This window comes from Mercurialis annua, linkage group LG8, assembly GCF_937616625.2.
Source record: "Mercurialis annua linkage group LG8, ddMerAnnu1.2, whole genome shotgun sequence".
Taxonomy (NCBI): domain Eukaryota; kingdom Viridiplantae; phylum Streptophyta; class Magnoliopsida; order Malpighiales; family Euphorbiaceae; genus Mercurialis; species Mercurialis annua.
Window position 1 is genome coordinate 29,779,163 of NC_065577.1, and position 14,080 is coordinate 29,793,242.

The 14,080-nt window shown below is 35.4% G+C and overlaps 2 protein-coding genes across 2 annotated transcripts; one reads left to right on the plus strand and one right to left on the minus strand.

Moving 5' to 3' along the window:
• Window positions 1-774: 774 nt before the first annotated feature.
• Window positions 775-5,758, plus strand: LOC126659453 (uncharacterized). The gene is made up of 7 exons (XM_050352742.2): window positions 775-1,231; window positions 1,325-1,408; window positions 1,833-1,940; window positions 3,248-3,379; window positions 3,764-3,901; window positions 4,781-5,014; window positions 5,393-5,758. The coding sequence occupies exons 1-7, from the start codon at window positions 824-826 to the stop codon at window positions 5,699-5,701; spliced, it is 1,413 nt and encodes a 470-aa protein (XP_050208699.1). The 5' UTR covers window positions 775-823; the 3' UTR covers window positions 5,702-5,758.
• Window positions 5,759-9,607: 3,849 nt separating this feature from the next.
• On the minus strand, window positions 9,608-11,229 carry LOC126662220 (ferredoxin, root R-B2-like). Its single transcript, XM_050356126.2, has 2 exons — window positions 11,121-11,229; window positions 9,608-10,286 (listed from the first exon to the last, which is right to left on the minus strand). Exon 2 carries the CDS (start codon window positions 10,276-10,278, stop codon window positions 9,805-9,807), a length of 474 nt encoding a protein of 157 aa, XP_050212083.1. The 5' UTR covers window positions 10,279-10,286; window positions 11,121-11,229; the 3' UTR covers window positions 9,608-9,804.
• Window positions 11,230-14,080: the final 2,851 nt, after the last annotated feature.

Below are 14,080 nucleotides of genomic sequence, written 5' to 3' on the forward strand. Positions count from 1 at the left end.
TGTGTTTAGCAGTAAACCATTGTCCTCCATAACAATAGTTAATATCAACTCTATCTGGCAATGTATCAGGCATTCAGCAAGCAAAGAAATAATGCATCTAATTCAGCACAACAGTCATCTCATAACCACTATGTCATTCATATGTAGTTCACAAACCAATACAAATTTACAAACAGTAAATCAAACGGGCATATATAGAAGCCCTAGACCTAATTTAATCATTTGAATAAAAATATTAAACAATTACAAGAGGGTCATAATTGAATCTTGAAAAACATTAACAAGAGGGTCATAATTGAGTCTTGAAAAACATTAAGGAGCCTTATAAACATGGATAGAAAAATGAGGATCATTTTTTAGCCTTTTTTCTTTTTTTAAGAACATATGACCTTTAGCTTTTGTTACTAGATTTCAATAGTATGGGAAGCCGAAAAAGTTTAAAAATAAAAATAAAAATTTAATTATCGCGGAGTAACTCTTTGAGTCTGCCTTTATAAGAGTAAGTTCACAGTAAATGGTATCAAAATCTAAGTAGATATTTGACAATTTCTGTACTGTTTTTTTTTTAAATAAAAATAAAAATTTAAGGACTAAAATACAACAAAAAAAATTCCGAAAACCTAATTAAACTGGAAGGACCTGAAGTAAAAAAAATAGTCCGAGGACCCAATATAAACAAACGAAAGTGGAGGGACTTAAAGTAAAAATAACAAAAGTACGAGGACCTAGAAATGGATTCAGCCAAAGAAAAATGGCAATTCGTTTTTGTTTCCATTTATGAAGAAGAGAAACGTATAAACGTAAATTCTTAAGTTGTTGAAAGATGGCTTTTAAATCAGCATCAAGAAGACCAACATCATCTTCTTCATCAACATCTTCAAAAGACACCAAGAAACCCGCAAATAAACAACCTCAACCTCAACCTCAACCTCAACCTCCTCGAAGATCACGAAGTGTAAGCGCCGTCTCCAGATCCCATCCCGGAACCTCAAACTCAACGTCGTCGTCGTCATTCTCTGATTTCTTGATTAAAAGAGACAACCCTCTTTATTCGAGCACCGTATCTCCACCCGACAAGGATAACCCAGATTGCGATTTGGATACAAGGGGCCGATCTTTGTCTAGAAATGGTTCGAAAGACATTGGCAGGAGTTTGTCAAGAATCGACACCGGGCGTTGCCGGTCTGTGTCTCGCGGTCCCGTGGCCAGGGCCCATTTCTTGAACTCTGAGGTTAGATTTATCTAGAATTCAACAATTTCGTATGATGTTTTTGCAGTTGTATCAAGAATTGAATGTTTGTTCTTTAATGTTGTTCTGTTTTAGCCTAGTTCGCCTGATGGTGATTCCGCAAGCTCATTCTCAGGAGCTGTAGAGAGGACTAGTAGAGCAGTTTGTGAGCAATTGAAGGTGAGGTGCGCTACTCAGTTTCCGATTAAATGCTCTTTTATCTATCTCATTAACACTAAGATTGAATGCCAATTTCTCTTTGAGTAAAGGGTCTACCCGGTTCTACGTTTGTAACTCGGGGTCAAATTACTCACTCTCGGCTATTTTGTATCAATTAAGGATAATACTTTCAATTTCTCTGTCAATTAACTATTAAGGACGAAGATATACCATATGAATAAGTTTATGGACTGGGATGACCAATTTATCCTTAATTGACTAAAAAAATAGAGAGCATTGTCCGTAACTAACCCGAAAATAGCGAATTATTTGACCCCGTTCAAAGACCGGGTTGACCCTTTACTCATTTGTCTTTTTACTGTTTGATAATGTCAGCAGATGGATTTTTTTTGTAATGTAGTTTGGGTTTGTTCTTTATCTGCAGTCATTCCAAGAATGTGATTTGGGAGGTGATGCCTCAACTCAAATATATGAAACTGTTCGATCTGAAGTTAGACGTGCTATTGCTAGCATCCAAAATGAGTTTGAAAGTGTAAGTCCAGTTAGCCAAGAACATCCACTAATTACCGAAAACTCGCTTCCCTAATTTGAAAAAAGAAATGCGTTAACCACCATTCTTAAGTTATTTTTTGGGAGATCTTACACAAAGCTCATATTATAAATATCTGCTGCCATATTTGATTTACTGTTCATTCATTTCATGATGTATGCCTCTCCTTCTCTAGATAATAATTACTCTTTTCTTGACTTTAGTATGCTTGTTGCAATGCTCAAGTATTTTGAGGCCTAAATGCTTTCCTTTACTTCATACGGTGTTGTATCGGATGTGGTTTTATTGTAAATTCCATTTCTAGATATTAAGGAGTTTACAACCTAATGTCAAATTTTGACTTTTAGTGGTTTATCATCGGCCTATGATATTCTTGATCATATATTGGACATCTTTTAGATGCAAAGCATCCGTCTTGACTTGAGTATGGACTTGTTAGAGTTTAGTTAATTTCAACTTTTTCTCTAGTAGTAGGACAACTAAATTCCTGATGTTATGCTGTTAAAACAAGTTTCTCAAGTCGATATTTCCAAATTCAAATCTTGTGTTGAAAAGTTAATATCCTGTATCTGTACATCGAACCCCTGCAATTAATTATTCCATAATTTCAATAAAATGTCGATTTAAGATTTTATCTTACCATGTTTCTTTTAAATCATAGCAAGATCATGCTGAAAGAGGAAGTTTTTATAGGTCCATACGGAAAAAAGAACTCTCAGCAGCAGTGTAGGTTAATAGTTTAATTCTCAGATAAATAGCTGCCTAACAACTGAAATAATAACAGTATTCAGAAGAACTAAAAGAGGATTCTTATTGGTTTGCTTAAAGGTTTAACTCAATGCAAGAGTCATGTTCTGGTAAGACATTGTTCTCCAAATAAAAGCTGTAGAAACTTCGATTAAGAGGCAACTGGAGGAATGTGCACTAATGTTTTATAGTAATTGGGGTGATGGAGAGCGACCTTTTTAAGCTCTTTCTGTTTTTCGTAAGAGGCCATGTTACTCTGGCATTCGATGACCTGGTGACTGATACTTTTGTATCATGATCTGCCTTATTGAGGATTTCGTATCGGGGGCGAACCAATTCATTTTTCTTTTATTTTTTATATTAGATTTCTGTAGCCTAAATTTGCATTTCTTAGTCCTACGCTTAAGTTTGCAATGCATTGCTGATGTGTCCTATGATTTAGCTGCAAGCAGCTATTCCAAAATTCATTTAAATTTCATGTATTACATGCATTTTGCTTTTCCTTCCATATCCAATTAGAAAATGTTTCTTCCTGAACTCAGGATATCCGAAGGACCAATACAACTGCTATTGCAACCACCAATGTAACCGACTTTCCTCTTGACATGGTCAACCCAAGTGAGGTTGAATTAGTTATGGACATCCAAAGAGAGTATGCCATGAAGCTTGAGCAGGTACACTTCCTTTGCCTTAAGTTTGACTAAGGATATGACTGAAAAAATCTTGCTAGTGTAAAAGCGTAACCTGCGCCGGCAAAGTTATTTAGTTGATTTTTAGATAAGAAATCCTATGAATATATTATATTGATGCCAAATTGGAAAATGCTTGCTTTATGCTTGTTTTTATTTTCTAATGCTTAACCTAATCTTACATTTTGGTTTCATTCGTGTGTGTCGCTGAATGCTATGTATCTTCTTAGGTTATTATGTACCATTCATGTTTTTAAGTAACTGTAACCCATCTGATCTTGTCTTGGCTGAGATGCAATATACTATTCTTCTCTATCATTCTTTCGTCTAGAATAACAAGATGTTCTCTTTTTTAACTTTGAAATGCAGTCTCAGCAGCGGGCTAGGAAACTTCGAGCTGACCTGGCTGTTGAGGAGCACCGTGGCTTGGAGCTAAGCAGAATCCTAAAGGAAGTCCTTCCATATTCTAAGATGTCAAATGTACAAAAACCTCGCACTGGAAGAAAAGTAGGCTCTTCTTTGTGTTTTTTTAATTAAATTATATTATGCAAGTCAAACCCTTAGCTGCATAGTATACAAGATTACGTCTTATTAGGATTGTGTTCCCTACATACCTTAATATTGGTTTATGCCATAGTATAATTTCTAACATTTAAGTCATTGTCACTATTTTGTCAAAGACGTTTTACATTCAAACTATTCAGAGAATGATTGAGCCATTAAGGTTATCTTTCAGCACTGGCAAATGCATCCATATGAGATACAAAACACAACTTGTCCAATTGCATCTTTTAAAATCTGTTTCAAAATATAATCTCTGCATTTCAGTCCAGATAGTGCTTGGTATCAAGTCAAAATTCAATTCCCTTGAACAATTAGCCAGCTGTCTCACTAAATGACATGGATAATTTGTTGTTGCCTCATTTCCTCGAAGATCAACAAAAAACAGAAATAAATTTTTCTCATTATGTGGTCGAGAAGAGAAATTTTGGTTGCATCCTCTATTTCCCCGGGGATCGGAACCATGCAGTCAAGCATTAGATTGTGAATTTTTTATCAGACCCATTCTTATACCACACCACATCGATATAAAATGAAGAAGGTCAATTTGACAAAAAAGAGACATTAAGCAAGAACTTGAATCAGTTCTTAATTAATAGTGTCATAACCTAAGAAACTAGATGGTTTACTAAGTTATTCATAAACTAAAACTGAAGCCTGCTGTTACTAGTAGTGGCATTTGTACTTGAAGACCAAATGAATGCTAAGTAGGATTATTTCAAAGATGGTCTTGCATTTGTATTCGGTAATTAAGTGGATCTTGAAGATGGTTATCAATAGATTGTCTCTTGCTTTCCCTAACTCACCCTTTTTGTATGATGGCAGTCCAGCATTGAAAGGAGGAGGATGTCAAAAACTTTAACAAAAGACGCCATGGCTTATTTTGATGAGTGTGTGTCACTTTCAACTTTTGATAGCTCTGATTTTTCATCACCAGAGGACCCGCCGATCAGCTTAGTTGGCAATAGTGCTACTGTTGGAGATTGTCCGTCACTTCCTCGAGCAAGCACTAGTGTTGCAGTCGACCCCTGCCCCAACAGTTGCACTAGTTATTCACTGGTTTGTTACCTTGTAGCATTTATAATTCTTCCTTTATTATTATACTAGGTCTGCTGCTGTTAGATTTTCGATTGATACATATTTAATTATTAGGCTAGGTTCACTTGGGACTAAACCCTTTAGGCCTCAATCCTGCCCGACCAATTAATTGAAATGAGTCATGATAAAAAATAGAAATAAATACTGTATCTTAGTCTACTATATGTTCAGTGTAGATACTGATATTTGTTTTCCTCCATATAAAGGTTTAGATTAAAAAACGCTAAAATTGTCACAGCCGTACAAAACCATGTATATGAAAGTAGGTAATTAGGAAGCAGGAATTATATACTATTGTCTTAGTAGGGGAAAATAAGAATATTCGATGATGATTTGCAGGCATGGGGCAGAAATAAGGAACCCAGCGCCGATGCAATTAGTGTGGAAACAGAATGGGACGGCAGGTCACAATTTGCTTTTGCTCGCAATCATATTCATAATGATACATTTGAATTAAGAGACAAGATTGGCAAGTATGTGAAAGACTTCGAGAGAAAGATGGAGAAATCGTCAACGTTAAAGATTGATGTGGATGAGTATAATTTGCAGGCTTCAGCGCAGAGCTTGTTATTCGAGACGCTATTTTTTAAGAAGAAAATTGAGTGTGGTGCTATGCTACTATGTGGTGGAAGCCATCTCCTTTTGTAATCCTCAACTCTAAAACAAACTCTCTCTATACATATTTGAATCTCAACTTATCTAAAATCTGTGTGATAGTTTTTAGATAAAAAGTATCGCCAATGATAGTTAGAACTCGTTTCTGGTAGAATTACAATCATTAATTAGAGAATCAAAAAATACTTAAAAACCAACCAATACTAGTGATATACTGTTGACTCTCTAATAATTAATACTCAATAAATTAATAATTTTAATAATTAATCAAATTTGAAGGAACCAATTTCAATATTACATTTTATGAAGTATTCAATAAATTAATAATTTTAATAATTAATAAAATTTTAATCCACCATATATATTTTATTAGAGGGTCGACTACCCCATTTGTATGGCATTCTGAGTTTCGTAAGCGAGAAAGATATGGAGAGCGAAAATACTTGTCTATTTTTTTTTTGACTTAATTAGACAAAACACGGGCTTAACCCAAAATAATTAGACAAATACGCTGCTTAGTTTCATTTTAGAGAATTACATTTCCTTCCTTTTTTTTTGATTTTTATGCTTTCTAAATTAGACAAATACGATCTTAGCAGTATTCTCCATTTCTTCTTCTTCCTCGGATCAGCTGAAGAGAAAGACCAGTGCCGTGCCGCCATACATCGCTGACAGAGCAGAAATCGTTGTAAGTCCGCCTCCTACGGCATCCCTCCGCCATCATTGGAGCAGTCAAGCGGCAACCACAGAAGCAACCACCTTGAATGTCGCGTTCTCCCTCTTAAACAATCGTCACCAAACCATCGGCGCCGTCGTAAGTCTGCTGCCATCGCCGTTCGTGAAGAGATTGCCTACGTTTTCAGAAAATTACAAATGTTTTTTCCACAGCAGAATCATTAAAAATGGTGAAGGAAATTAGGGTTCATGGGCGGATCCGAAGTTTGATTTCAGTCTAATCCTTTGTTAATGTGAATATTTTGGGTTAATCACATTTTGTGTGTTGTTTAATCCATTTTTTTATTTTTCTTTTGTGAACGATGTTGTTGATGAATGGTGGTTCGATTTTTTTGTGTTGCACAGCATGTTGCACTCTAAGTGTTTGAAGAAATGCTTATGAGAATTGTAATATTTTTTGGGTGTTGGATAACCAATGGTTAACATTGGGTAAACCGTTAGATAACCTGTAATTTTTGTTTTGAATATATCATTAATAAAATCGTTAGTAAACAGTTGTTAAATTTTATGTTTGTGGTTCGATTTTTTTGTGTTGCACAATATGTTGCACTCTAGGTGTTTGAAGAAATGCTTGTGAGAATTATAATATTTTTGGATGTTGGATAACCAATGGTTAATATTGGGTAAACTGTTAGATAACCTGTAATTTTTATTTTGAATATATTGTTAATAAAATCGTTAGTAAATAGTTGCTGAATTTTATGTTTGTTACTAGTTAACCAATGGTGTACTAATAGTACACCAATGACCTTGTTTTTAGTACCTTGTTGGTTAACAAATGGTTAATCAATAATTTTAATTTTAAAAAGACGATTTAGGTTTTATTTGACGATTATTCTTGCGGTGATGAAGGCGGAGGGATTTGTAATAGAATTTTCAACTAGTTTAATAAAGATGGAGGTTTGAATTTGTAATAGTTTTATATGTTGGTTAACCAACGGTGTTAGTATACCGTTGGATAACCAAAATCGTATTCCTGAGATTAAAAAAGATATTTTTGAGAATAACAAAAGTTATTTTTCAAAAAAAAAAATACAGATTGTATTTTTCAAAAAAAAAATATTGAGGTAGTATTCTTGAGAATATTTTATTCTTTTTTGGTATTTATCTAAAAAAACCCTTTTTTTTTCTTATAAACTGCATATGATACACTTGTCTCTTGGATTTACTGTAGCTATACTGGATCTGTATTTGTATGAATTTCTCTCAAATTAAAAAAAATATCGTCATGCTTCTAGTTCTTTTAATACATCTACTCATTTTCATTTTAATTTTTCTTTTTATCATTATTTTGATTGTGTGATTCATTTCTCCACCGGCAATAAAGATGGATTTAGATTCAGATGTGGTTTGGTTATAATTTGTTTTTACTTAAGTATCAATTTGCCCCTTCAACTTGTAAGCAATAGATAATTAACACATAAATTAACTTTATTGGCAAATCAGTACACAAATTTAATAATTATAGGCAATTAGCCCATTTTAGAAAATTAACTTACAAATTAGGGGGCAAATTGTCAATTTAAAAGACAATGAACTTACAAATTAAAGGGGCAAATTGTCAAAATGGGGCAAATTGCCCATAATTACTAAGTTCGTGTACTGATTTGCCCATAAAAATAATTTATGTATTAATTATCCATTACTTACAAATTGAGGGGGCATATTACCACTTAAGTCATTTGTTTTTTTCTTTTTATAATTTGTTTACAATGACACATTGACAATGATGTTTTTGAGCTAAAACGTGAATGAGGTCGACCTTCAGTTTCGGCAGAAATTATGTCCTTCAATCTGTACGGAATGAGAGCAAGAATATTCTTATGAATTTAGTTAAATAAATTTAAAATATATACAACAAAATATATTAAAATTATATCAATATTAAACCAAAAATAAATGCTTTAACGCATTTGGTGAAAAATATATTATATCATGCATATGCATAGCGAGTGAAATATAATAGGTTCAGACATTTTCACTCCTTCTGGAGGCTCACACAAACTCCAAAGGAGCTATTCTAATTATTTTGCCCCTTTTTTCCAATGATTAATTTCATTTTAATACTTGTAGATTAATAGTATTAATTTTTAAGTTAATACTTTTTTTAGCTCTGATTTTTTACTCAATAATCTATTTGTACTTATTCTTTTAAGTTTTCGTTATTGCTTTCCAATATTTGCTATGTTATTTTATTTAACTAAAAATTAAAATAATTTTTGTAAATATTTTAAATTAACTTTGGATTTAGAACATATTGTGTTAGTTATCACGGTAGATTTAAGGTTTTCTTTTTATATCATAATATATGTCCATTTCTATATTACTATGTCAAAATAATACTTAAATAGACTAATTTCATGTGTGAGAAATATATTCTTATAATATAATATTTTTAATAGTTTCAACTACTAACAATAGATGTACTAAATTTATATATTCCTATATGTAACGCAAAATATATAATTAATTTTAAAAATAATTGTTATTAGCCCATACTAATAACAGAGATAATTTTTTTTAGAAGAGAGAAAATTTAATTTAATCAATGATAAAAGTAATTGTTAAGTGATTAATTTGATAGTTAATGTAAAACAAACTCCCTTTTATTTATTAGAGTCAATGAAATTGATGAAGTCTACTTATAAGTAAATAAATTAATAGAGTAAACAATTTATAAATAATAACTAATAATAGTAAATTGTCCCCCTCAGCCTGTCAATTTTACTCGATCAGATCAAATTAATGTTACAAGGGCCTTCATGGGCACAAATAAAAATCAATTTAACCAATCAACTTATTTTTGGTATAAATTAGAGGAAAATCAGGAAATTATGGCCCCATCCAGTTCGATGGTAGGTCATCAAACCGGTCAAGCACTTAGGGGACGGAGGCTTGAGTCGGCTTTGCGGTCGGCTTAGCCAAGATGAGTCGGTCGTTGAACCAGCTATAGGCCAAAAAATGAATCCATCCGATTCGATAACCGATTCTACCTGATGAGCAAGCCTCAAAACAGAATGAGGTATGGATTGAACAAGGACTCTTGTTGGAAATTTGTTAAGAGTACAAAACAATATGAGATTAGATCTAATGTGTATAAACAGATTATCGGATTAATCAAACAGTTCCAACTTAATCAAACCGAACGTATTAAAGCAATACACCAGCTTAATTTAAATTCAAAATGGTGACCTTACATGTAGATGACATGAAGACTAATATTTATTTCCCATCAAGTAATTCATAAATCACAAATCAGCACGAAAACATGACAAGGAAAACTAGCATTCAACACAGAGGAACTAGTACAGACCACAAAACTACGCGATGAAAAGACAGCAATAAAACCTGAAGTAAAACAAACATCCTACAAACTAATGCACATCAACCACTTACATCATTCAATACAGATCAGTTTCCTTGTGGGTTTGAATAACGCAGTCTGAAGTTGGATACGAGACGCAGGTAAGGACATAACCCTTTTCCATTTGATCATCGGTAAGGAACGACCCATCTGACTGGTCTACCGATCCAGAACCCAGCTGCCCAGCACAAGTAGAACAAGCACCCGCTCTGCAGGAGTAAGGAAGCTCTACTCCTGCATTTTCAGCTGCATCGAGTATGTAAGTATCGTCAGGGGCCTCAAACTCGTTCTCTTCGCCGTTTGGCCCAATTAGTTTCACCTTGTATACATTCGACATTGCCGATACCCTGAAAGAGGAAGACTTCAAACCAAATGATTTAGATACCTTCTTTGCAGAACCTAAAGAACACAGGCTCTTCGTCAATGCACAAGATCTGCTAGTACTCGATGCTTTGCTAGGGGATGGTGCAGTCCTAGCAAAGCATAATGTCGGAATTCTCACCGTCGACATTTTTCCACCTGAAGCAGATCAATAAACAAAAATAGATGAGAAAGTGAACGACATAAGCCCACCGCAGCTTCATCCTGTTATCGAATAAAATGAAATGCATATTACAATCTTATAAGACAATGATCCAAACAATTTCGGTCTGAAACCTGCCAGTCAAAATCATTTCTATGGCATTACAAACCAATAAAACCAATCTATGAACTGAAAAAATATATTCCAGTAATACAAAGTACAACAGTTGGCTATAGTCAGTTAGTTCCTAATCAAGGTTTCGCTTGTGCATACCTATATTACACGGAAACAGAAACGCTGAACTTTTCGGTTTTACTACGATAATGACACTCAAAAACCAGAAAAAAAAACATATAGCTTAAGCCTTGATGAGGATTACAGTTTCGCCTCGTACTACCAACATAGCACAGCCGGCATGGCCTAGCCTAGATGGTTAAGGCGTCTTAGCAAAAGCCCATTTGGAGGTCGTGGATTCAAACCCCGCCTCTATAACTAACATCTAATAAAAATGAAACTCCAGTAACCGGAACCCTATCTATGTCAAAAAAATAACCAACATAGAACAATAAACAATGCAGTTTAAATCATCATATGGCAAAAAACACTAGCAAAAATGCATATCCATTTGAACAACCCAGAAATTCTTTTGAGAAAATCTAAATTATATCTAATAATTCAATTTGGTATGCTTCCCAGTTCTATATTTGGGCTTTAAAGAAAATCTCAGAAGATTTTTGTGCATATAATAAACAACAATTCTAAACAAATACAGAGAAGTAAATTATATATGAAAGAAAAAGATCAAAGAATGAAGATGAAGAAAATTTTACAAGTGAAGCAGCAGGCGGAGAGACCAAAGTGCAGAGAGTTTAGTAATGGATTCTAGAAAGATCCTTTAACCTACCAAACTCTCATATGGGTTACTTCTTTTACTATATATAGAGAGGTGGCGGTGGCCATGGCCAGGTTAAACCGTGAACCAATCCGAACCCGGCCAATCTGGTCCAAATGGGTCAAACTGTTTAGACCAGTGTTAACCGAACCGGTAGCCGAACCGGTAAAGCCACCGGATTCCGGTTCAACCGGTTGAACCGGTTTAATGACCGGTTCAACCGGTTTAATAAATTTAAAAAAAAATTAAAAAAATCCGATTCACCGGTTTTATACCGGTTCAATCCGGTCCGATCCGGTTCAACATCCGATTTTTTACCGGTTCATTCCGGTTCAACCGGTCCAACCCGGTCCAACCAAAAGATTCGGTTTTTCACAGTTTTATACCGGACCACTGGCCGGTTCGCGGTTCAACCGGTCCGACCGGCCGGTCCGGTCCGGTTTTTAAAACACTGGTTTAGACTTAATTAGAGAATAAACAGTAATCACCCAAATTATTTAGACAAATACGCTAGTAAGTTTCTTTTTAGAGATTTACGTTTTTTTTATGCTTTCTAGATTTGATAAATACGACCTTAGATTTACGTTTTCTCCATCTCCCTCATTTTCTTTCTTAATTTCAACTCCAATTCAAAAACCCTTTCAACGTTGCCATCGTTCCTCGCCGCCGCCAATATCCTCTTTTCAACGTTTTTAATATCCCTATTTTTAGAGGAAGCAGTTGTTGAAGCTGTCGCCGGTGGTCTTGAAGCTGCCGTCGTTCGTGAAGAGATAACCATCGTTTCCAGAAAATCCCAAGCTTGCCGCTGCCGCGGTTGTAAGCCCGCCTCCGACACAAGCCCGATGTCACGACCCAAAATATTGAGCCGCAACAGGCGCTAGGGAACGGAAGTGGTAGCTCCGGAACCCGTAGCAAGCCTTAAATCACTATTAATTTTTCGCAAATAATAAACAAATAACATAAAGCAACAGAAGCAAGTATACATAACATGTATACACAAACATTTACACTAACTGTTCTGTTATCCTCGCGGGCTCTAATTACCGTACCTCGTACGAACTGACCTCGCGGTACTATATACATCAGTTAGTGTATCCAAGATATCACCGGCATCTGGTGCCGTGCACAATCATATTATACGTAGCCTATCAAAACATATAAACTGGACAGCAAGTGAAATGCACAATCAAAAATATACTATTGCCTAGGCTACGACTCTGTCAACGCGGGACCACTACTGCAGCATTCACAGAAGTCAGATACTAAACATATACAACTGACTTCTGGACTTCAAAATTGGCCTCTAGCTAGGTCCACATACTAAGTACCTGAAAGACATCAAAGGTGAGGGGTCAGTATTTGGGAAAATACTGAGTGAGGTTGCATTTTACTAACGGTATTAATTTAAAAACATAGCATCGCATCTCAAGAAAACAATAATATAAAACATATAAACATGTATTTGATCCGTACGAAACTAATATCCTAGCATGCGACACATCTCTCGAATAATCATATATCGTTCAACCCAATCATAAATCTCAAGTTGTGAGTCCAACTCACTGGTGGGCCCAGCCCACTAGATACGGGGACTTCCAGGCTACACCGTAGCCGAGTTCACTCTCGTATCGAATTCATATCATATCATACATATCCAATCATTTCTCAAATGCAAACACACTAGACTGACTCAATACTGGTGATCACACAGCCTATTGACACCCAATAGGTAGCTAGTTTCTTCGGATCGCATACTAGTTCTCGTATATACATTTGATAGAAACATATAATATTTAATCAAATCATCTAACATGCGATGCGTAAAAACAGTATACATATCAATATAAAATGACTTTATATATATAATACACGAAAGTAAAGTGCAACTCACAGTGACCGCAATCCAATCAATAATGTGGTCGATAAAATGATATGCCCTCGCTATCCCATGTCTACTGACCTCTCTGCTTGCTGACACGTCTGATAAATAATTAACGTTTAATGATTAGACGTGAATCTCGTATTCCTATACGTATAATACTTTTAAGTTTTAGGGTTTAGTTTCATTAGATTCCACTTCTAGTTCGCTCGTATACTCAATGATCCTTAGTCGTACTTACGACTTATCGAGTACTATTCCTCGTACTCGAGAATTATATAACTTCCTTAACTGAATTCTTACTTATCATATTAACATTCATTTCTATAATGTTTTATATTCATTTTAAAACATTTGACTGAGTTTCATGCCCAAATCAAGCTATCGGAGGCTCATTTTCGCTCCCGGAAGTCCCACGGAGGTTCTGGTCGAGGTAGGGCACGTCGTGCTAGATTGGCACGTCGTGCCCTTCAATTTTTGTGAAGGGCACGTCGTGCCCTTCATGGTGCACGTCGTGCACCCTTGTGGTGCACGTCGTGCACCCCTTGGTGCACGTCGTGCACCCTTGTGGTGCACGTCGTGCGCCAGCACGACGTGCTGAAGTGCAGCACGTCGTGCACCGACGTGTACGACGTTTTTCCGGCGCTTCCAGACCATTTCCGGGTCTCCAAAACATCCAAAACTCATACCAATACATACCCACATCATTTAAACACTAAACCCATATTAAAAACCATCAAAAACGACGATAACGACGTGATTAAAGCGAATTCAATCCAATCGCACGTCGCACGCCCAAAACAGCCATCATTTATCCATTTTTTCACCATAAAAACGTCAAACTTACCTTAGTTTGAAGATTGGAAAAGGTAGAGGACTGAATTCCGAAGAGATCGACGCAAAAATCGTCCGAAACGGACGTCGAACGGCGAAACGGCGAAGAAACGACGGTATCGCTCGTTTTTTTTTGCTTCTGGAGCTTTCTTCCTTCCTCTGATTACTCTTTATTCATAATTCTT